The sequence below is a fragment of the Triticum urartu genome, chromosome 5, assembly GCF_003073215.2.
Source record: "Triticum urartu cultivar G1812 chromosome 5, Tu2.1, whole genome shotgun sequence".
Lineage (NCBI taxonomy): Eukaryota > Viridiplantae > Streptophyta > Magnoliopsida > Poales > Poaceae > Triticum > Triticum urartu.
In genome coordinates, this window is record NC_053026.1 from 14,015,032 (window position 1) to 14,038,795 (window position 23,764).

At 44.8% G+C, this 23,764-nt stretch overlaps 3 protein-coding genes across 3 annotated transcripts; 1 reads left to right on the forward strand and 2 right to left on the reverse strand.

The window, feature by feature from the left end:
• The first annotated feature begins 697 nt into the window (after nucleotides 1–697).
• Nucleotides 698–4,263, forward strand: LOC125506980 (E3 ubiquitin-protein ligase RSL1). Its single transcript, XM_048671687.1, has 4 exons — nucleotides 698–894; nucleotides 1,264–2,040; nucleotides 2,600–3,351; nucleotides 3,703–4,263. The coding sequence occupies exons 2-4, from the start codon at nucleotides 1,588–1,590 to the stop codon at nucleotides 4,100–4,102; spliced, it is 1,605 nt and encodes a 534-aa protein (XP_048527644.1). The 5' UTR covers nucleotides 698–894; nucleotides 1,264–1,587; the 3' UTR covers nucleotides 4,103–4,263.
• Nucleotides 4,264–4,709: 446 nt separating this feature from the next.
• Nucleotides 4,710–8,210, reverse strand: LOC125506981 (protein FERTILITY RESTORER RF2, mitochondrial-like). The gene is made up of 5 exons (XM_048671688.1): nucleotides 7,978–8,210; nucleotides 7,211–7,302; nucleotides 5,899–5,972; nucleotides 5,344–5,422; nucleotides 4,710–5,227 (listed from the first exon to the last, which is right to left on the reverse strand). The coding sequence occupies exons 2-5, from the start codon at nucleotides 7,290–7,292 to the stop codon at nucleotides 4,971–4,973; spliced, it is 492 nt and encodes a 163-aa protein (XP_048527645.1). The 5' UTR covers nucleotides 7,293–7,302; nucleotides 7,978–8,210; the 3' UTR covers nucleotides 4,710–4,970.
• Nucleotides 8,211–18,863: 10,653 nt separating this feature from the next.
• LOC125506982 (ras-related protein Rab5A) lies at nucleotides 18,864–22,355 on the reverse strand. Its single transcript, XM_048671690.1, has 7 exons — nucleotides 22,043–22,355; nucleotides 21,641–21,718; nucleotides 21,350–21,517; nucleotides 19,999–20,047; nucleotides 19,743–19,816; nucleotides 19,374–19,467; nucleotides 18,864–19,243 (listed from the first exon to the last, which is right to left on the reverse strand). Exons 1-7 carry the CDS (start codon nucleotides 22,097–22,099, stop codon nucleotides 19,134–19,136), a joined length of 630 nt encoding a protein of 209 aa, XP_048527647.1. The 5' UTR covers nucleotides 22,100–22,355; the 3' UTR covers nucleotides 18,864–19,133.
• Between the last annotated feature and the right edge of the window lie 1,409 nt (nucleotides 22,356–23,764).

The following is a 23,764-nucleotide window of genomic DNA, read 5'->3' on the forward strand; positions in this document are numbered from 1 at the left end:
ACATAAGAAGATAATTTTTTTTTCTTTATTGACCTACCGGAGGACAAATGACTTCATGTCAGTGCCTACCATCCAAGGCTTTTATAAGGAGCGGCCCCCCCCCCCCACACACACACACAAGTGGTGACTACCTTATTTCTCATTTCACCTTTTTATCGTCGAATTGTCGAATTGTCCAATCACATTTCATGCATCATTTGTCGTATGCACATTAGAGACATGAATCCTACAAATAAAGGCATAGAAGGCACAGAGGGAATCATCGACATATCATCATAACTACACCATGCACCGCCGCCTCTGTCAGTTCGACGTCGCACCTCGCCCTCCTACTCCACCATGGCGCCCCCTACTCCATTCTCTCTACCATTCTCCCACCATAATGTCTACTGGCACATCATTGTACCGTTTCGCTCCACCAACCCCATACACCACACTCGTAAATCATCTCGGCGACCCGACAATATTATCCCGACGGTCCTGAAGCCTATCACTAAATCTTACTAGTTAGGTCTCCCAAGCTTCGTTTAGCTGGGTAGACGCAGAGAAAAACATGAGCGAGACTACATCAGTCCTCTGATGAATGGAGCTGCATTACTTGCATCCGTAGGGATCACACTGCAAATGTGGCCCGTCAAAACCGAAATGAAAAAGAAAAATAGAAGCAAATCATTTCCACGCGGCTGCAGGGGGACGGAATTATTAGGGTTCTTGCTTTAACTGCACTCCACCTCCCCCTTCTCTCCCCCCCGAATCAATTCTTCCTCCGCTGCCTCACGGAAGCCACCGCTGGCGGAAAAGCTTCGGCCTTTGTCCCCATTGCCCGCCGCGGCCACTCCCTCCCGGCGCCCCCGATGATCCCGCACTCCATGTGACCCCCTCCTCCTCTGCCAGGTGATTCCGCTCACTCCCCGTGCTCCCCTCCGAGCTGAAGTCCGGGGTGCTGTTCGTTCTTTCTCGATTGCCGCGCGCCGGGACGGAAGTCCGTGGTTCTTTCCCCGACCTCCTCCTTGCAAATTCCGCGGTTTCGTTCGGCGCACGGGAAAGGGGTGCGCGGCTTGCGATTCTTTTGCCTGCTCTGAATTTCGAGCTGCCGGAATTTGTTGCCTTGGCCAAATGCTCCTACTTTTCTAGATCTGCCAGGCCGGGTTTTCCAGGAATCGGCGGCTGATTTGTGGCTCCTCTCTGGGGCTTTTAGCGATTCGTTGCGCGGTTGGAGGAAAGCTTCCGTCTAATCTAATTCTGGTGATTTTTGTCCTGCAGATTCGGCGGCGGGTGATTCTCGGGGCCGAATCATCGAGCGCCGCGCATGAGCAGCTGGAGATTCGTGGAGGACTCCAACGTCTGGGTGAATTTGGTGGCGGTCCCTGCCAATTTCGCCATCGCCGTGCTGGAATTCGCGCTGTGGAGCTCCGCCTGGTGCTTCCTGGCCATCTTCTCCGCCAACTTCTGAGCCAGAATCTCACGCTGTTTCTGATTCCCAACCTGTCGGTGCAGATTGGATTAGGATTGCTGTAATTGGGGCTGAAATGATTTTTTAGCTGATTTTTAAGAGGGGAGGTCATTTTGACTGGATTGGGTTTGAGGATGGAGGAGAGGCTGTATGATGCCGGCGATGGCTCCGCTGGCAATCCGAGCGCTGAGGATGCCGCTGGCAATCCGAGAGGTGAGGATGTCGCTGCCAACTCGAGAGGCGAGGACGACTTCAGGAGCTGCTGTGGGGACGAGGAGGAGTGGGAGGACACGGAGGAGTCCTTCATGGCCGGCGTCTCCGAAGCGGAGCTCGGCGAGACTTCAGTGCGGCTCTTCTTCAAGGGTGTGTCGAGCTCGGACGTGGATGGGAAGAAGCTGTCCGGGATCGGTGTGGTGATGGAGAGGACACCTGGGGTGCCTCTTCACAGGGTGCAGAAGAAGCTGGATTTCTATGTGGATGAGCTGGTGGCTGAGCACTTGGCACTCATGGATGGCCTGTTGGTGGCATTGCAGAAGGGCATACGCAAGATCTTCGCCTTCACTAATTCAGAGAAGCTATACTTCCAGGCAAGAGTTTCTGGTTTTTCCAGTAGATGTTCTATACTGGTTCATATAACTGGATACATTAAGATATTGGTTTCAGTCAGCTCACTGACTGATGATTTTTCAGTCAGACTTTGTGTTTGCCAAAGTAAAAATAAAAATCAACGGTCTCTTCAGTTTAATCAAATCGAGTATTGCTGTTGCTTTCTTGAGGTGTATTCACAGGATGGTGCATTTCATCTTGGAAAATTCACAATCTTGACTGCTAAATCTGGATAACCATAAGCTAATTCTGACCTATTGACCTCATGGCTGATTTATATATAGCCGTAGTTGTTATGGAAAAATGTTGTTAGAATTAAAATGTGGGGAACAGAATGGTGAAATGTGAATATGGAGTGAGTGTGCACGCAGTGCCCTATTTAAGGTATTCCATGCAGAAGCTATAGAATACTTGCTAGTCTGATGTGCTATTTCTGTTCAATTAATTAACTTTCTCGCGGCAGTGTATCAAACTGAAACTATGCATATTTGGATTAAGTCAACTGAACAAGTCTTTGTTTTCTTTATTTTTCTGCGACAGATTGCAGAAGCTGAAATTCTTGAAGACCAGCTTTTGGTAGCTTTAGGACACAGGATTCTTGAACTGGTTGAGAAGCTGGAGGATTTTGATCTAATATTGCTTCCTAGCTTTGAACTTGAGAGGCCATTGAAGTTGGCCAAAGAAGCAATAGGCATCGTGTATGTATCTCCCTATGAGGTTGCTACCTGCCCGCTATGCTGCGAGGAAAGACGAGGTTCTCATATGATCAAGGTCGGCTGTTCCCACAAATTTTGCTACAGTTGCTTGATTGTGTATGTTGAAGGCAGGCTGCATGCCTCGAAGCTGCCTATTAGATGCCCACAGTTAAGGTGTAAATATCATATTTCGGCTGGTGAGTGTAAATCATTCCTTCCGGTGAGCAGCTATGAGTCCCTGGAGAGGGCTTTCGCGGTGGGCGGCAGCACCTATGACATGGAGGGGTTCTATTGCCCCTATCCAAACTGTTCGGTTTCGTTAGACCTCAGTCAGCACTTCTCCAGGGCAAGCTCGTCCAGTCAGTCGGACCTCAATTGCATCGAGTGCCCGGAATGCCACAGAGATATCTGTATCAACTGTGGAGTGCCATGGCACATCATGATGGGGTGTGATGAGTACCAGAGCCTGCCTGTCGAGGAAGGAGGTGCAGGGGACCTATCTTTGCATCGGCTAGCACAAAACAATAGTTGGAGGCGATGTCAGAGATGTCGACGGATGATTGAACTAACGCAGGGCTGCTTCCACATGACTTGCTGGTATGCTCTGCATGTCTGTTCCCTGCATTTTCCAGATATTTGTAGCTTCAATTTGTCGTATAGTAAAGCCTTCTTGTCGTTTCTTGTTAACCCTCAGATTCCCTGAGATGCATGAGATTTCGACAAAAGCATAAAAATAGTGAATCTTTAGAACATTATTTAAAATGGCTAGTAATTGCTGGCCTGTGAACTGAAGGATGTTACCACACAGAGCCTCAAATAATGTTCCTATTTAGTGCAGACTACTGGGCAGACTCTCATTTAGTATTGAAGATCCATTCATTCATTCATGTGTGTTTTCATGCGATTCTTGTATCCAGGCTAATGAAGGCCCTTTGCCATTTTCTGCAGGTGTGGCCATGAGTTCTGCTACTCCTGTGGCGCCGAGTACAACAACGGCGTACAGGCATGCCAGTGCGTATTCTGGGACGAAGACAACGCTGAGCCCTCGGCGGCGCAGTCCTGCCAGGCATCTGAGATCTGGGCGTGGGACACCTTCGACTGCATGCCCACGGCCGCCGACGGCTACTCGGAGCAGGAGCGGGCGCAGCTGGCGCTCATCCAGCGGTTCCTGGCGGGGGGTTTCAGCCTGAGCGGCGACCACCACCACCTGAGCCAGCAGTCGTCGCCGCCCCGCTGCGCGGCGGACTCGTACATCGTCGACACCATGAAGGACCTCCACCAGCTGCCGTGGCTCGAGCGGTTCGTGTCGGTGATGAGCGACACCTACAACGACGACTACATCCAGTGAATGAAGAGTTTAAAACTTGAATCATAGATATAGCATTAGAAAGAAGATATGAGAATGCCGCATATACCGATGACTTCCTGTTCGGAATAATGTGTTCCCCTGACAAAAAATCCACCCTGTCGAAAATTGGTTGACACTGGGAAAACAAAATGATACTTCCACCTTTGTTTGTTTGTTTGTTTTGTTTGGCTGTCCCTCCATTATTCATTCTCTTTTGGTATCTTCTGCAACAGCAAAGAAGCTTGGTTACCTACCATTTTCCCTTTTCTGTTGGACAACATCATCAATTATTAAGTGGAAGGTGCGTGGTCGGCCACTGAATTAGAAAAATCTTCTCCTGATGCTTATATTTATAATTCGATTTGATGTGAAAAGTAAGGCATAAAGGTTGACAAAAGCAACCCCAACAAAACTAAAATAGGAACAAAATGTTCTCCTAATAATTATTTTACAATTTGATGTGAAAAACCAAGCATAAAAGTAGACAAAAGCAAACCCCACAAAACTAAAATAGGAACAAACAGGATTACAAGAATCCATCGCAATGCCAAATGCAACGGCAAGAGAGAAGAAATAATGTGCATGATCTTCGGTAGCCACTCGACAGTAATATCCAGACTTGGCCCTAATCCAGACATGGAAATTTCTAGTAGCAAAACATTTGTTGTACATAGATGGAATTTCTTCATACTTCGGCACAACAGCCAGATGGCATCAAGTTTAAGCATCTCACCACACAATCCTATAAATATTTTGAGCTCTGCATAGGCATGAATTTTCCAAGATAAGGATATGTAACATAACCAAAGCCAGTTAACTGACTGATGCACTTCTAGTAGCTAGAGACGACTACTGCTAACAAGACTCATCATGGTGATTGTCCTAGCATCCCGCCGCTCGTGTCGTAGCCCGCGTCATCGTCGTCTCCGGCACGATGCTTTCGAGCGAGCAGGTACTTCTCAAACTCCTTGAGGTAATCCAGGAGCAGCACGATAGTGAAGAGGAGGAACCCGCCAAAGTAGCTGTTACCACCCCCACCGCCTCCACCTCCGCCGCCTCCTTTGCCGAAACGGAACGGAGGGAACCCACCGCTTCCATCGTCCAACTTAGGTCCTTGAACCTTTCCTGAAACCAGAAGCAAAATTAAGCAATCCAAGTCGGCTGATTGTCCGCTCCGATGAGAACAAGATTTCGATTTCATGCAGTGTGAGAACAGAACAGAACAGAACAGAAAAAACCACCTTTGGGGTCAGATCGTTTGACAGTCGCGGTTGAAGATTTGCGCTGAACACTTTGGGTTTGAGCACTGCATTTTACACTCTGAAGCAAACAGAGTGAACACAAGAAAAAACGGTCAAATAAAGGATCTGATAGTGAAACAGGCCATAATCAATTTACCAAGCTGGCCCTTTCCCTTCTTCATTTAGACACATTCACAATTGAACGCAAGCATCATAGTGAGCAGATATAGTATATTACTCCCTCCGTAAACTAATATAAGAGCGTTTAGATCACTCTTATATTAGTTTACAGAGGGAGTAGTTTTTATTGAGCACTAAAGTTACGAGGTAGAACCGAAGAAGTGTACAAGTTATGAATCATGTCAAGCTCATGACCTGTTCTGCTCCCAACTTCCCATTTTGGACATGAAAATACAATAGATACTCCTAAATTCAATATCAACAATCTAATAAGAAATGATCAAATTTGAATGATAAACTCTCAACATTGAACACTCATTTTTACGTATAGGTTGATAAGAATAGATACGGATCCATTGAATATTTGTGACTTACCCTCAGTGTTGCTTTAGTAGAAACTTCCCGTTCAAATGAGATGCAGTTAACTTGAGTTTTCTGAAATTGTGAACCTACACAAACCGTAACACATCCATAAGCATCTTCAGATGACACGCGTAGGGATAAGAAGAAATGAATACTATAAGCATGCTAGGCAAAGCAGCATTCAGGAACCGCTGTCATGTGATTATGAAATTGTAATTGCTCAGACAGCAAATGGCGTGATGTCAAGATTTGAGTACTGGAATAGTTATACCAAGTTTCCTGAACAACATCACTAGGGCTGTAAAGTTGTGAATGAGGCAATAAGAAGAATGATACACCCTTTGTTCCTAAATGTAAGACGTTTTGGCAGTTCAAATTTGAACTGCCAAAGCGTCTTACATTTACAAACAGAGGGTGTAGTAAGGTAACACGGTACTGCAAGGAGCAGATCATGAAAAGCTTTCGAAATGTGGTAACCAAAGAATTTTCCGACAGAGGAGCAAAATCACCACCAATACAGGACAATGATTAAAGGAGACATAAACATTGAAATCACTTCAGGAAGTAGTGGTCTGAGAGTCATACACTGGCCTCGAAACATCTGTAATTGTTTTCCATACCAGCACAGCACTACAAATTACAACTATTTTGAGTTGTTTTTATAATCACAAAATGCATCTGTGTGCATTCTGAACAAGAACAAATCAACAAGGAGTCCCGAAGAATGAACGTAGGAAACATCTATCGACCAAATTAAGTGAACTCATTCTCAGCCCCGTACCATTTACAAAAGTAACTCAAGGTCAAGGCTACATAATGAACTTTGCAAAGAAAAGAAAAGGGTTAGTGTCCAGAAAACATAAACTTCACAGAAATAGTTCAATCCTTGCCAGATTCAGGAACTTCTCCATGGTTGCAAAAGATTGTAAAATTACAGCCATCACTTAAGTTTATGCTAATACAATTTCATACTGGATGACAATGAGCCAAGTCAAAACTTCTACACTAACAACATGAGCTGAACCCCCAAAAAAACACCACAATATGGAAACAGCCAGAGAATGGAAAGTAGCAAATGAGCTAAGAATTTGTAAGGTGACACAAAGTTTCCTCAGTACAGGTCATATTTGTTATCAACATTCGAACCCTATGGCTGATATGTACGTGTCTCATAAGATTCAGTGGCCGTAATAATCGGCTTAGAACTGAAAGAAGACGCCAAGCAACTTTCAAGTTGCAAAACCAGACGATAGATATGAGTACGCAACCGATGCATCACCATAGAGCGCATTAAACAGCCTAAATTCTCAAAACAATTCATTACCTTGAAACCTCCTTGTTAAAAGACCATTGGGGACCACAGTTCCCGGCAACGATCCAGCGGCAAGCGTTGACATGGCCACCATGTTTCAAGACCTACAACGCCCAGCACATGAAAACACCGTTAGCAACGAAGTAAGGCGGAGCTCATGTTCTGCCTCAACAGAAGTGTAACCTAAACACAATACAAACGGAAAATGGAGATTGCATAACAGAGGATTTGGCGGTGTGAATGATGTTTATCAAATTTGTCCGGAGGAAATGATGATTTGGCACTCCAAAGTCCAAAAGAGTAATGGGATATTTCCCATCCTACAGGCTTTCTTGTTAACAGTAGTGCTAGCAAAGAGGCCACGTTTTGGAAACGCCATATACAGGGCATAAATGTGATGTCTTTGTTCAGCTCCGTCAGGCCGTGCTATTTCCTCCGCGTCGATTTACAGAACTTGTGATATGTTATTAAATCAAACAGTTTTGCTAGAACTCATCTAGATGAGATTTTAATTTGGTCTCATTCACCTTTTATAGCCATTAGATGTGGTGCTATAAGATGCGTGTGTGCTGACGTGGGTTGTATTCGTGCTTGTTTTTCAGGTGAATGAGACCAAATTACGTCTCATCTAGATGAGTTCTAGGTACTCCCTAAATCAAATCATCAAGAACCAAACCATGGACCAGAACAAGGGGCGCCACGATTAGTGCCAGCCAGAACAGAGTCCAGCAAAGAAAGGGGACGCCTCAAGCGGGTGCCGGAGATCTGCTACTGCGTACCTTTGAGAAGGTGGCCGGAGATACGAGGCGTCCGGTGCGGGTCTCCGCGGCTTTCCTTGGCGGCGGCGGCGCGCCGAACCCTAGTCCCGCTCGCCTCTCGTGGCCGGAGATCGCTCTCTCGCCGCCGGAGAGGAAGGGAGGGATGGATTGCTTCGCTTGCGGTTGCGGACAAGCGACGGATCGGCCGAGAGAGAGAGACGGAGACCCGGCCGCCGTCGTAGATGGGCCCCACCTCGGTTACTCTTGGGCTTTTCTGGCCGCCTTCGAGGCCACAACTGAGGCCCAGCTACGCGTCGTGGCCAGGCGCGCGAGGGCCCAGTAGGCTATCCGCGGTCAAACATAATAAAAATTACATCGAGATTCCCGTTGCCACCAAACGACCACTACTATTGCCGAACGAGCCGTTGTTGCCGCTCCTCTACCGGAGCCGGCTTGACCTTGTCAATGGCAGCCGAGAAGTCTTCGTGCACGTGCCCCTAAGAAGCAGCGCCCTGGAGCCAGAGTTGTAGTCGTTGAATCCTTGCATAGATCTGAAGCATTTGACACCAAATCTCACCACATAACGAGAAACACTCACCGCCCCGAGGAGACGACATGAATCTACACCAAAGATATGTCGACTATGTCTAGATGGACGAGCTCGAGGAGGATCGGAGCCCGAAAAACAAACTAGAAGAAGTATCAATGCCATCCGCCCGAGCACCGCACTGTCAAGACTACCCTAACTAAACTACTAACCGAAACGGAGGCACCGGGATTCCCCTCACCGCCACCAGCCGCCGATATGGCAGGCAGAAGGGAGGCGGAACCACAGGCTTATTAGTGAAGTATGGAGGGAAAAGTTTGCCCTAGCCGCATAGGATAGGGGAGGAAAAAGAGAAGCAACTCGTGGAAATCTAATCTTGTTGGAGATCACATGTTAGTACATGCTTAGGTTCCCTAAAAAATGCATAAGCATGATTTGGTTCGACACTAAAATGTTTTAGTACAACTTCCCTATGTTGGAAAAGTTCATTTATAGAGAAAAATATCGACATTTACAATATTAAATAGGCATTATTAGATCCACCATAAAATATGCTTTTAGATTTTATTTAGTGTAACAAATATTAATATATCTTTCTGAATATAGATAAGCTTGGTTAAACATAGGACACATTTAACTTAAAATAATTATGCACCTTATATTTGAAACAGATGGAGTGTTAGTTATCAATTGGTTTCCTACCAAATTGTTTTGTTATTCTCTAGTAAAGTTGTCGGTTTTTGGTAAGAATAGCTCTAGAAGAGTCGCTAAAAGCCACATGGACTGCGCTCCATGATTTTTTGGAGGTTGTCGGGCTTGTGTGTAAACACAGAGTAGCCAAACCGCGGCCCCCATATTTATTTATTTATTTGTATTTTTTCGAATGTCTAGCTTCAACTTTAGGCATTCAAAGAGTGAATAAAAAAGTAAATCAAACACAGAAAATTAGCTAGTTCTTGTAATAGGAGGAAAAATTCGTCATACCTGCATATAATTTGTGACTACAAATGTTAGAGAAGCGAAATTTGCATTGCTAATTTCTATTTTCTAACAACGGATATAACTAGTACCTTATTCCCATTAACAAATCATCCCCTTTTTCTTCACTCTTTCGAACCGGTACATAAAATAGTATAGTTCAATGTGCGTGGGTGGTGGCTTTCCAAGGTTAACCATGGGATATCTTTTGCAAGTTGCAGCATTGGGTTTTTGACAGTGGTGAAGATCACTCAGTATAGAGAACCTTCCTCACTTCATCATATTGGAAGTTATACAAAACACACGAGTCCGGATTTTTGGCTCCAAGGAGACTCATAGTTTTCAAAAATTCAAAAAATAGATTTTCCAAAAATAAAGTCACAAGTACGCGCAATAAAACCTATAAGCTCTAGAGAATTAGAGCATTGTGCAACTATTTGTATCACCTATGCATCAGCAAACAAGTTTTTCTTTCTTCTGTTCTTTTGGGTATTGTATTGCTCGCAGTCAAGGAGCTACCCTCATACTCCACCTTTCACCCCACCACAATTTTTTTCCAGATTTGTTTGGACAAGTTTACTAAAAGTTGGTAGCTAGTCTCTTCTCCTTGGGGCTTTTGACTTTTAGCTACATTTTGCGTTCAACAATTGGTTTGTTGTGCTACTGGAGGTATCTTCTAATTATGGTCACAACTATCGGTGTTTGTCCCGTGATCTTTGCAATAACGAATGTCTATGTGCATCTTGATGTTGGCACATAGATCAGTGGAGCAATTATCTCTACCTAAAAAAACTAAGGTCATCGACCATGTGTCCTGAAAAGCGGTTCAAAGCATCGTTTGAACTAAGTCTACACTCGGGATATCTAAATTAAGGTAGAAATCTGTAGCAATGAACCAAGTTTTTGGTTTGGCTCGAAGTGAAACACAAAATGAAAAGAGGGGATGAAAGATAAAATTTCAAACCCCAAGGTTCATCTTATACTCGACAATCAATAACACTTTTTTAACACACTGGGCCACACTCATTCAACTCCATACACATGACTAAAATTGACACTGAATCCAGAGACCCACCCTTTTTTTCCCTTCGAAATTTTGACAAAAGTTGCATAGTCTCTGACCTACGAGAGGACAAACCACTTAAGCAAGTGATGTTTTGATATTGACCTACCAGAGTACAAGGCCTCATGTTGGTGCCTACCATCCAAGGATTTATATGGAGTAAGGCTCCCCCAACAAGTGGTGAATAGCTTATTCTCCATTTCATCTTTCTATCTTTGAATAGTTTGTGCATCATTTTGTCATGTTTATGCACAGTAGAAATATGGATTCGGTAGACATAGGCACAGAAGGCACCGGGAATTACCGAGATATCATCATGAGTACAACATGCACCTCATTGCATCTCTTGGCGTTGCACCTCTCCCTCATGCTCCACCGTCTCGATCATTCTCCAACTGCTCTGGCCCTCAGCGTACCATGGCACACTTTTGCTCCAGCAACCCCATGCGCCACACTCTCGTCTTATCTCCATGACGCGACAAGATTATTAAGATGTCCTTGAAGCCCAACTCTAAACACTAAGTGTACGTCCTTATCTCCATCCTTATAAGTAGATGGAGAAAAAACATCAACAAGCCTGCTACAAGTTTTATGTGAGTTGGAGGCTGGGAGCTTCAAAGCTTGGGAGGTGTCATAACATGTGCTCAACGACAATCGGCTACAATCAGCAAACGAAGCCAATGCATTGCCAGATTATTAATGTCACAAATTGCATCCCGGTTACCAAATTTTTATGTGCCCTGCTGAGCATTGAACATAAAAAATATATAATCGAAGCGCAAAGGTCATTGAGAAATGTACTTAAGCACCAGAATGCACTACAACTACGTATCTCAACATCTGCAGCAGCAACACTCCACTACTATTCACATTTATACAACCAACATATGATGAGAAACAAGGGCCCACTAGACTATAGTGTAGCAAGCTTAGACAGCACCGGCTCAGCCGCAGCCACTTCCCAATCGTCCACAGCGCATACATATTTCCTTCAGTGGCTTTTTGAGGCCATTGTGGCCATCTCTTAGCAGCAAAGCATCCTATGACGAGCAACACGACGTGCTGCTCACCATTCTCTCGGCCGGTCTCTATGAGAGCACCATCCCTGCCTGCGGGTTCTGCGCCTGCTGCCCAGCGAGCAGTCTCTATTTCCTAACAACAGCTATAAACAGTTCCTCATTCCCATTAAAAAATCACCCCCTTTTTCTTCGTTCTTTCAGAACTGGTACAGAATTTGGTGTCTTTTCTACTTTGTTTATGTTATTGACTGGGGTTTGAGTGAAGGCCTATGTGGGATACCATTTGTGTGTGAGATGCTCATTTAACTTTCATAGTCATCTTGTTCCTTATTTACCGGGGTGCAGGGCCATTGCTTACTATCTAATAAAATAAATTCATTTAGGCCCCTCTGAACTTTTGTCATTATTTAAAATATTTGCATACTTAAGTTTGCAAATTCAAACTTAATAAATAATCAGGACATACTTAAATTTGCATGTGGTGCAGGTCAAGTCGAAATTCACCGCCTACACATTCCATGTGAGTACATAGTACCTAAGAGACTAGGTATTTAATGACATAACTAATAATATATAAGATCCTGAAATACAAATAGATGTGTATTCTGAAAGAACAGACACAACATCTTCTCTGCATTTGGCTTTGCCCACATGATGCAGGCAAGGCGTAACAAGTGCAAAGGGCTTGTTGGTTAAGTTTTGGTACCACATCATACTTCAACTCTGAATTTAGACTACCAGCGGAAACATATGCCCACAAACACAGTTAAGATAAATAAATAATCCCTCCTATCCATATTAATTGTCGCCAATTTAGTACAATTAATATGGATAGGAGGGAGTTAACACATTCCTTGAGAGAAGAGAACATTTGTGTTGAATCGCCAAAACACTACAATGACAATGTCTATATATTGTGATAGAGCGGGAAGGAGTGAATCGCAGCGGCCAAAACATTTATTTGTGTGTGTGGGGGGGGGGGGGGGGGGGGGGGGGGAGGCGGCAGTCAGCGCAAATCTGTCGAGATGAACATGGTATAGTTCAGTGTGCGTGGGTGGTGGCTTTCCAAGTTTAACCATGGGATATCGTTTTGCAACATTGGGTTTTTGACAGTGGTGAAGATCACTCCGTACAAAGAACCTTCCTTACTTCATCATATTGGAAGTCATACAACACACACGAGTCAGGATTTTTGGCTCCAAGGAGTCTCATAGTTTTTAGAATTTCAAAAAATAGATTTTCCAAAAATAAAGTCACAAGTACGCGCAATAAAACCTATAAGCTCTAGAGATTTAGGGCGTTGTGCAACTGTTTGTTCATCTATGCATCAGCAAACAATTTGTTTTTCTTCTGTTCTTTTCGGTCTTGTATTGCTCACATTCAACGAACTACTCTCATACTCCACCGTGCACCCCAACCGCAATTTCTTTTCCAGATTTGTTCGACCAAGTTTACTCAAAACTGGTAGTTAGTCTCTTCTCTATGGGGCTTTTGACTTTTTAGTTACAATTTTCGTTGAGCAATTGATTTGTTGTGCTATTGGAGGTATCTTCTAATTATGGTCACGTCTATCGGGGTTTGTTCCATGATTTTTGTAATAACGGATGTGTTGGCTATGTGCATCTTGATGTTGGCACACAGATCAGTGGATCAATTAACTCTTCCTAATAAAAACTAAGGCCATCAACCATATGGTCCAAAAGCGGTTCAAAGCATCGTTTGAACTGAGTCTACACACGGGATATCTAAATTAAGGTACAAATCCTTAGCAACGAACCAAGTTTTTGGTTTGACTCGAAGTGAAACACAAAATGAAAAGAAAGGATGAAAGGTAAAATTTCAACCCCCAAGGTTCATCTTATACTCGACAATCAACAACACTTTTTTACCACACTGGACCACGCTCATTCAACTCCATACACATGACTAAAATTGACATTGAATCGATTGCCCCACCCTTTTTTCCCTTCGAAATTTTGAAAAAAGTTCCATAGCCTCTGACCTACGAGAGGACAAACCACTTAAGCAAGTGATGTGTTGATATTGACCTACCAGAGTACAAGGCTTCATGTTAGTGCCTACCATCCAAGGATTTATAAGGAGCAAGGCTCCCCCAACAAGTGGTGAACAGCTTATTCTCCATTTCATCTTTCTATCTTTGAATAGTCCGTGCATCATTTTGTCATGTTTATGCACATTAGGAATATGGATTCGATAGACATAGGCATAGAAGGTGAAAGATCGTGGATGTCGCCTAGAGGGGGGGGGTGAATGGGCGCTTTAAAATAATTACGGTTTAGGCTTGAACAAATGCGGAATAAACCTAGCGGTTAATTTGCCAAGCATAAAACCTAAAACAACTAGGCTCACCTATGTGCACCAACAACTTATGCTAAGCAAGATAAACTACTTAGGTGATAACAAGATATATGACAAGAAACAATATGGCTATCACAAAGTAAAGTGCATAAGTAAAGGGCTCGGGTAAGAGATAACCGAGGCACGCGGAGACGACGATGTATCCCGAAGTTCACACCCTTGCGGATGCTAATCTCCGTTTGGAGCGGTGTGGAGGCACAATGCTCCCCAAGAAGCCACTAGGGCCACCGTAATCTCCTCACGCCCTCGCACAATGCAAGATGCCGTGATTCCACTAAGGAGCCCTTGAGGGCGGTCACCGAACCCGTACAAATGGCAACCCTTGGGGGCGGTCACCGAACCCGTACACTTTGGCAACCCTTGGGGGAGGTCACCGGTACCCGTCAAATTGCTCGGGGCGATCTCCACAACCTAATTGGAGACCCCGAAGCTTGCCCGGAGCTTTACACCACAATGATTAAGCTCCGAACACCACCAACCGTCTAGGGCGCCCAAGCACCCAAGAGGAACAAGCTCAAGGGTACCAAGCACCCAAGAGTAATAAGCTTCTCAACTTGAAACTTCCACGTATCACCGTGGAGAACTCAAACCGATGCACCAAATGCAATGGCAAGGGCACACGGAGTGCCCAAGTCCTTCTCTCTCAAATCCCACGGAAGCAACTAGTGCTAGGGAGGAAAATGAGAGGAAGAACAAGAAGGAGAACACCAAGAACTCCAAGATCTAGATCCAAGGGGTTCCCCTCACAAAGAGGAGAAAGTGATTGGTGCAAACGTGGATCTAGATCTCCTCTCTCTTTTTCCTCAAGAACTAGCAAGAATCATTGGAGGGATTGAGAGTTAGAAAGCTCGAAGAAGGTCAACAATGGGGGAAGAACACGAGCTAAAAGGATAAGGTTCATTGGGGAAGAAGACCCCCTTTTATAGGTGGGGAAAAATCCAACTGTTACCCACCAACCAGCCCGCGGCCAGCGGTACTACCGCGCCTGGCCAGCGGTACTACTGCAAGGCCGCGCGGTACTACTGCTTGCACCCAAGCGGTACTACCGCACAGCTGTGCGGTACTACCGCACAGCTGTGCGGTACTACCGTACCGACCCACGGTACTGCCGCAACCCCAGCACAGAACCGATAAACAGACGCACAGGAGCTGGGGGCGGAACTTCCGCACGCGCGGTACTACCGTGCCCCCCATGCGGTACTACCGCGAGGCAAAAGTCCCAGCCAGGGGAAAAGGGAAACTTCCGTGCCTACTTCCGCAAAGAAACGGAAGTAGCAAAAACCCGACACAGTAGTACTGCCGAGGGGCAGTACTACTGCCTGACCGCATAGCGCGGTACTACCGCACAGCGAAAGCGGTACTACCGCGGTAGGTGCGGATGTAAAAAATTACATCCGCTCCTACTACCGCAAAGGGGCGGCACTAGCCTGGTGGGCAGCGGTAGTGCGGCTCTAGGGGAGCGGTACTACCGTGGGCACCTGCGGTACTACCGTGCCACTGCACGGTACTACCGCTGATGCCTACGGTACTACCGCTGATGCCTACGGTACTACCGCTTTCCTGGGAGCGGTACTACCGCAACCAACAACGGCAGCCACACAAGGGAGGCAAGAAAACGGAGGAAGCTCCAAGAAAGAAGGAGGGGAAAAGAAGGAGATGTGAACGTGATGAATCCACCCAAACCTTTCCAACGCGGACCCTGACAAAACCACACTCAAGAGAACAAGAACTGCCATAACTTCTGCATATGAGCTCCGAATTGAGCAAACTCAAGCTTGTTGGAAACAAGACAACGAGTAGCATCAAAACAGCGACTGGTTATAGTAAGAAGAGGCAGGGGAGGTATGCCAACAAATAGAGGAGTGAAACCTCCAACCGAGAAGAACCGGCAAAACCTTCAACAACGAAAACATCATAGAGTATGTAAGCGAACCCCGTTTTCGATGAACTCAAGCTTGTCATCAAGATGACCAAAAGCTCTAAGACTCTCAAAGAGAACCAAATATGAACCAAGAAAGATGATGCAAGGATGCAATGGTTTGAGCTCTCAGCGAACGATACGATCAAGCTACTCATCGAGAGCCCCCCTTGATAGTACGACAATCGATCCTATAACCCAGTCTCCCAACTACCATCATGAGACCGGTAAAATAGAAAACCTATCAAGGGCAAACCTTTGCCTTGCACATGGTCCACTTGAGCTAGATGAAGACGATCTTGACTCCCTCAAGTTGGACCACCTTTTTTGATTGGGTTGACTTGATGAAGACTAGTTGATTGCTCCCCCATACTCCACTATGGGTGAGCCACTCTTCCGCACATCTTCACAAGTCCATTGTCACCACAAAGGACGGCAAGCTTCAAGCATTTGATCTCTTCGTGATGCTCCACTTGAACTTGCACACCGCAACCTAACCCCACAAAGAATCCTCACGAAGACCATGGGTTAGTACACGAAGCGTAATTGACAATGCTTACATGCTTACCATACCATGGATCACTTGATCCCTCTGGTACATCTTCCTACGCTTTGGGTTGGTCAACTTGATTCACTCTTTGACTTAGTCTGATCAACCTCTCACAAGACCAATCTTTAGGTATTCCTTGAATAGCACCTTGGTCGACACAAACTCCTTGAAACCACACATGTACTCCAAGAAAGCTATGGAACAAAAACCTTCAATATAACTCAAGGCCAACCATTTAGTCATAGAGATTGGTCATCAATTACCAAAACCAAACATGGGGGCACCGCATGTCCGCATGTTCTTTCAGAAGGCACCGGGAATTACCAAGATATCATCATAACTTCAACATGCACCGCATTGCACGCTTTTGCTCCAGCATCCCTGTGCAAACTCTTGTCTTATCTCCATGACGCAACAAGATAATCAAGAAATCCTTGAAGCACAACCCTAAAATTTACGTCCTTGTCTTCATCCTTATAAGTGGATAGAGAAAAAAAACATTAACGAGCCTGCTACAAGTCTTATGTGAGTTGAAGGCCGGGAGCTTCAATGCTTGGGATGTGTCATAACCTGTGCTCAACGGCAATCAACTATAATTAGCAAATGCTTAGCCAGTGTCACAAATTGTATTCCAATGACCAAATTTTTGTGTGCCCTGTCCGACCATTGAATAAATATATATATAATCGAAGCACAAAGGTCATTCAGAAACATACTTAAGCACCAGAATGCACTGCAACAACGTATCCCAACATCTGCATCATCGACACTCCACTACTATTCACATTTATAGAACCAACATATGACAAGAAACAAGGGCCCGCTAGACTGTAGTGTAGCAAGCTTAGACGCACCGGCCGCAGCAGCCGCAGCCTCTTCGCAATCGTCCATGGTGCATACATATTTTCTTCGGTGGCTTTCAAGGCCATGGTGGCCATCTCTTAGCAGCAAAGCATTCTACGAGGAGGAGCACGACATGCTCCTCGCCATTCTCTCATCCGGTCTCTGTGAGAGCACCATCCCTGCCTACAGGTTCTACACCTGCTGCCCAGTAAGCAGTCTCTATTTCCTAACAACAACTATAAACAGTTCCTTGTTCCCATTAACAAAACATCCCTTTTTCTTCGCTCTTTCAGAACTGGTACAAAATTTGGTTCCTTTTCTACTTTGTTTATGTTAGTGACTGGGGGGGGGGGGGGGGGGGGGGGGGGGGCTATGTGGGGTACCATGAGATGCTCATTTACTTTTGTAGTCATCTTGCTCCCTATGCTTCTTCAGGGTGAAAACCTAGATTCTGATCATTGATGGTTGGATCCGGTGACAGCGGTGTTTGAGCATAGTTCCCTTGTTGAAGGTGTTGTTGTTGAAGAACTTTGTCATTGTCCTTGTGGTGTCAAGAGATGATTGGTGCGGATATGGTCGTCGATGTAGTTTGTCAGTCGCTATTTTGATCATAGGGTTCTTTTTACTCGCTTAGGCATAGCTTTGGTTTTGTATGACTTAGCTTTTTGCCGGCGTATTTTTTAGTGTGAGTGCTTTGGTGTTGGTTGTGTGCATCCTAATTATGCAGAGGCCGGGTGTGTGCTCTTTGTGTTTGTATATCTTGATGTTTCATTTTGAGTCAATAAGATTCACCATTTATCGGAAAAAACCTGGGTGCAGGGCCACTGCTTACTGTCTAATAAAAGAAATTCATTTAGGCCCCTTATAAACTTTTGTCATTATTTAAATTTGCATACTTAAGTTTGCAAATTCAAACTTGATAAAATAATCAAGACATGTTAAATTTGTATGTCATGCAGGTCAAGTCGATGTTCACCACCTACGCATTCCATGCGAGTACACATTACCTAAGAAGCTAGATATTTAACGACATAACTAACAATACATAAGATCCTGAAATACAAATAGATGTGTATTCTAAAAGAACAGACACAACATCTTCTCTGCAATTAGCTTTGCCCGCATGATGCAGACAAGGCGTAACAAGTGCAAAAGGGTCTGTTGATTAAGTTTTGGTACCACGTTGCACTTCAGTTCTGAATTCAGACTACCAGTGCAAACATATGCACACAAGCACGGTTAAAATAAATAAATAAATAAATACTCCCTCTAATCCATATTAATTGTCACTGATTTAGTACAAAGTTATGGATCAGAGGGAGTAACTGGTTTATTCCTTGAGAGAATAAACCTGTAAGCTGCAGAGAATTTGAGCACTGTGCAACTGTTTGTATCATCTGTTCATCAGCAAACAAGTTCTTATTCTGTTCCTTTTGGTCTTGTGTTGCTCACAGTCCAGGAGCTACTCATGCTTGGGATTGGGAGGTTTCACAACTTGTGCTCAACACAATCAGCTGAAGTAGCAAATGATGATTAGCCAATGAATTGCCAGATTATTGAGACATATTTGCATTGCGATGACCAATATTTTCTGTGTCCTGACCGAAACGTTAGAAAATAAAATATATAATTGAAGCACAAAGGTCATCCAGAAATATATTTAAGCACCAGAATGCACTGCAACAACATATCTGAACATCTGCAGCAGCAACACCCCACTACTATTCACATTTACAGAACCAACATATGACAAGAAACAAGGGCTAGACTGTAGTGTAGCAAGCTGGGATGGCAGCAATCGTCCACAGCGCATACATTTTTCTTTCCTCCTGTGGCTTCTGAGGCCATCCATGGCGGCCGTCTCTCCACGGCCAAGCATCCTATGATGAGCAGCACGATGTGCTGCTCACCATCCTCTCGGCCGGTCTCTGTGAGAGCACCATCCCCGCCTGCGGGTTCTGCGCCTGCTGCCCCGCGAGCAGTCTCTTTGCTGAAACCGGATGTTGCCAAACAGAGCAGTGCTTAGACATTAATTAGCAGGAAAAGGGAACAGAGAAATTTCTTTTGTAGTAACAACCGGCCATCCCACAGTAAAGTGATCTATAGTATGTAGTACTCACCGAGCTCATAGAATACGTCATTCACATTGATGGCTGTTTTGGCAGACGTTTCAATGAAGAAGAGCCCATTCTCTTGTGCGTAAGTCGTCGCTTCCTGCACCGCCAACAAGAGTTTAGCTTTGGATAAATCATTCAAACAACATAGTAGTAGTACAGGCTGTATCATTGTGCTGTTCTCGTTCGGACAGTACCAACATGTTTCTCTCTCACAGAAAAATGGCATCTCTGTCGTAATAAAACACTACAGGAACCAAACAAGCTGCACATGATGTAACTGGACAAGGTGCAGTATTTGAAATGTGACAAATTCCCAAGCAAAATGCATGTCTGTAATGTCAAAAGTGAGATCCAAGAAGCAGAATTACATACTTCCACTGGCACCTGCCTTGCCTCCAACATATCAGCCTTGTTCCCAGCAAGAGCCATTACTGTGTTTGGATTCCCTGCATGGAAAACGCATCAAGAATTAAAAACTATATCTGCCAGCTTATTTACACAAAATGCTCAAAGACATCCTCTCTAGCAATGCCCACCATTACAACTCACAAGGTCAGTTTTACAGCCACATAAATATTTCTATGGCTCAAATGAAGAAAACACATCATAAAGGGGTAAAATGGATTACCTTGTGCTTGAAGTTCTTGAACCCATTTCTTTGCACGTGTAAAAGAGGCCTGTGAGGTAGAAACAATAATGTTATAATCAACTGGACTAAATAACTATCCACCTACTTTTACACAACAGTTACATTCTTTAGATAAGTAGCAAATGAGAATGGGTTTAAACTTGTGATACAAATCAAGATTGATTCATATCTGCATGATGCAAATCAGGACTTTTTTTTGCATGCGTGCAGGTCAAGTCGAGATTCACAAGCCATGCATTGCGAGTGCATATCACCTACTCCCTCCGTCCAATAATATAAGAGCGTTTTTGGCACTTGTATATTATGCGACAGAGGGAGTTATAAACAAGGTATTTAATGAGATCACTAGCAATATATAAGATCCTGAAATACAAACTAAATGGTTCTTTTGTTATTATCAAGTAACAACCCATGAACACCAAAACAAACAAACAAAAAGAGACACCATATCTTCTCTGCATTTGGCTTGCTCACAAGATGCAAGCAAAAAGTAACAAAGTGCAACTGCAAAGAGTTTGTTGGTTCAGTTTTGGTACTACATCGTACTTCAGTTTTGAATTCAGATTACTCGTTTAGCAAAGCAACTAGGCAACATATGCAAAAGCACGGTTAAAATATAACACATTCCGTGAGTGAACAGTGTTGAATCGTAAAAGCACTACAATGCATATGTCCATATACAGAAATAGATTCATACAAATCACTAGAAAAGCCAACTTAGACAAAGAGGTCAGGAGGAAAAGACCACACAGAACGGTGTCTGGACTGTCAGAGCTCAGAACTAGTGCATACTTGTTCTTGCTGAATACAGTTACATACAGTTATACGCCTGCTCAGAAGAATGCTAAATGTGCTAATAATTTTGGCATCAATACACTTGAGTTCCAGATTAATCAATGGGGTAAAGAAGCATGTATGGTCATCAAGACAAACAGGCATGGCTCTGTTGAACAGAGTAGGGTGGCGAGTGCAACTGATAATGATTATTAGATAAAGAAGTTTCAACTGCCTAATAAGTTCAGATCCTCTAGGTTTGTACACAAAACCTGACACAGGCACAACTCACCCAGAAGAGGGTTACCACAATATGGTTTTTGAAGCTCAAACATTTCGCGCCAATGTTGTTAGTACTATGAAAGAGCAAGATTTTATAGACTTAAAGCTGTTTCCAGTTTGCCTCAAAGATCATAGTTGGCGATTTGATTTCGCAGAAGGAGCAAGGGAAATTCTTATCAAGAGCTACCAATTGTTTACAGGTAATTGCTATTAATCATGGCTGCGGTAAAGGATTACTGTCAAATCAAGATACTCATGCTCTGCTCATACTCACCGCGTTGGTGATGTCGTAGACGACGATCGCGGCCGCGGCGCCGCGGTAGTACATGGGCGCCAGGCTGTGGTACCTCTCCTGGCCGGCCGTGTCCCAGATTTCGAACTTGACCGTCTCATCGTTGACCGCCAGGGTCTGCGAGAAGAAGGCCGCGCCGATGGTCGATTCCTGCGGCCAGCCAAACCGCAAAAATAAAATTAGCACCACCACCAGCAGCACACACAGATTCCTGCGGTCATGCCCAATTTGGAGCACAGCCTGGGGCATGTGAAGGAAGGGGCGGGGGCTGACCTGGAACTCGACGAACTGGCCCTTGACGAACCGGAGCACCAGGCTGGACTTGCCGGTGCCGACATCCCCCAGAAGAACCTGACCATCGATCCAGCACCACAGGAGGCGTAGCACACATCATCAGCATATGAGAAAACTTCACACAGCGAAGTGAATCTTCGCAGCACCCAAGAAAATGTGTCCGATTTATAATTCCTAAAATAAACACAGGAGCCGGCCGGCTGTTGATCCGATCGCGGGCACGAAGCGCCCAGAGCCAGGAGCTAATTCGCAACGAGACTTAGGCCTAAAAAGCGTGGACCGAAAAATAAAATAAAATAAAAATATCCAGGCGCCTGCCGCCGGAACAGGAAATCGAAACGGAGATGGTGGGGATCGGGCGCGGGGGTGAGGGGCCCTCACCAGCTTGGCGTTGCGGATCTTGCTGCCACCGGCGCCGGCGCCGGCGTTGGCCGCCATCTCTGATAGATCAGGCGAGACTTGGAACCTCCGACGGGCGGGATCCGATCGATCGCTCGCTCGCTCGCTCGCTGGCCGGCTGGCTGGAGAGAAGGAGAGGGCGGCGAATCCGGAGAGAAACTCTTGTGGCGACGACGAGGACGACGGATCGGGAGGAAAAAAGGTTGGGGCTTTCTTCTTGGCGACTCGGGTGTGTGGTGTTGTGTTCTTGCGTGGCGTGGCGTGGGCGATGGATACTCTGCTTGGTTGCCGTGTTCCCTTGTTACTTCCGGTTTAAGGCTAAGTAAGATGCCTTCTCCCCAACTGGTCCCTCTAACATCGTGTAATTACAGTCCGGTCCAAACTTTGACCGTCCCGCAACAGGTCAATGATCTTTTTTTAACATAGTACAAACGCAAGCGCTTATATATACTCCCTCTGGTCCTTTTTACTTTGCATATTAGAATTCTCTGAAGTCAAACTTCACAAAGTTTGACCGTATTTATATGAAAAAATATCAACATCTGCCATGCTAAAGTTATACGATATGAAACTTTAAGTCATGACACATCTGTTGATATTGATTTTAAATTGTGAATATTGGTATTCCTATAAAGTTGGTCAAACTTTACGAGACTTGACTCCAGTCAAATCTTATATGCGAACTAAAAAGGACCGGAGAGAGTATATATATATATGAACACCTTTCCCCTTTGAAACATATATAAACATACTACCTCCGGCCGGTTTATGTAGAAAAAATGGTATCATTAAAAACTTTATTCGAATGCAAATCGAGTAATATAAATTTTACTACTATATATCGCTTTTCTATTTTGCATATCAACAATCAGAGTTTAAACAAAAAATACAAGGGGTCTAATAAACCCAAATGAAGATGCTCTCTTTATTTCTATATATATACAAGGCCATAAATTTAAATTATAGATACTAAGATAAAAAATAATTCCTGTTTTACAAGCCAAATTGTCTTTTTGTTTACCAAGTTAATTAATAACGTGCACGCAAATTAAAGAAACTGACAGAACGTGAGGAAGGAAGTAGTTGAGGGTGTCATTATCATCCACGACGTGCATGCGAGTAATTAAACCATGAGTTTGCTAGTATGACATAGTGTCATCAATTTCCCTCCATTGTATAGCTGCAAAATGTATTTTTCATAGTGATCTTATATATAGAAAATGGAGGGACTAGTTCTGCCCTCTCCTTTTTGGTTATATAAGAGCATCTACAACCGGGCACCCTAACCCCCCTCATACGCATGGGCGGACGGCCCGGTCAGTGAACAATCGAAAAAACTCAGTGCAGACAGGCGCCTCAAACAAGTCTCAAACGTCCGGGTTGACCGGCACACCTCATATCCAGTCTAAATGTAGGGTAGTTATGGGGAGGCCCGGACGCTTCCTTCACGTCGAACTGACGACCGTTTCCCACACGGAATTGCCCGGAAACCCAATAGTCTGACGAGCGTCTCCTTCAGTGGGGATGTGAACGCCGCATGGCGCCGCTCCATCCCCAACCCTAGACACAACCTCTTTCCCCCTCTTCGCGCTGCCAGCCCGAGCACATTGCTCTCCGTCTCCACCTCCCTCTTCCCTCGCCGTCCGGCATGGCCCGACAGAAGAAGACCACCCATGCTATGCTGACGCCGGAGTGCCGCTTCCA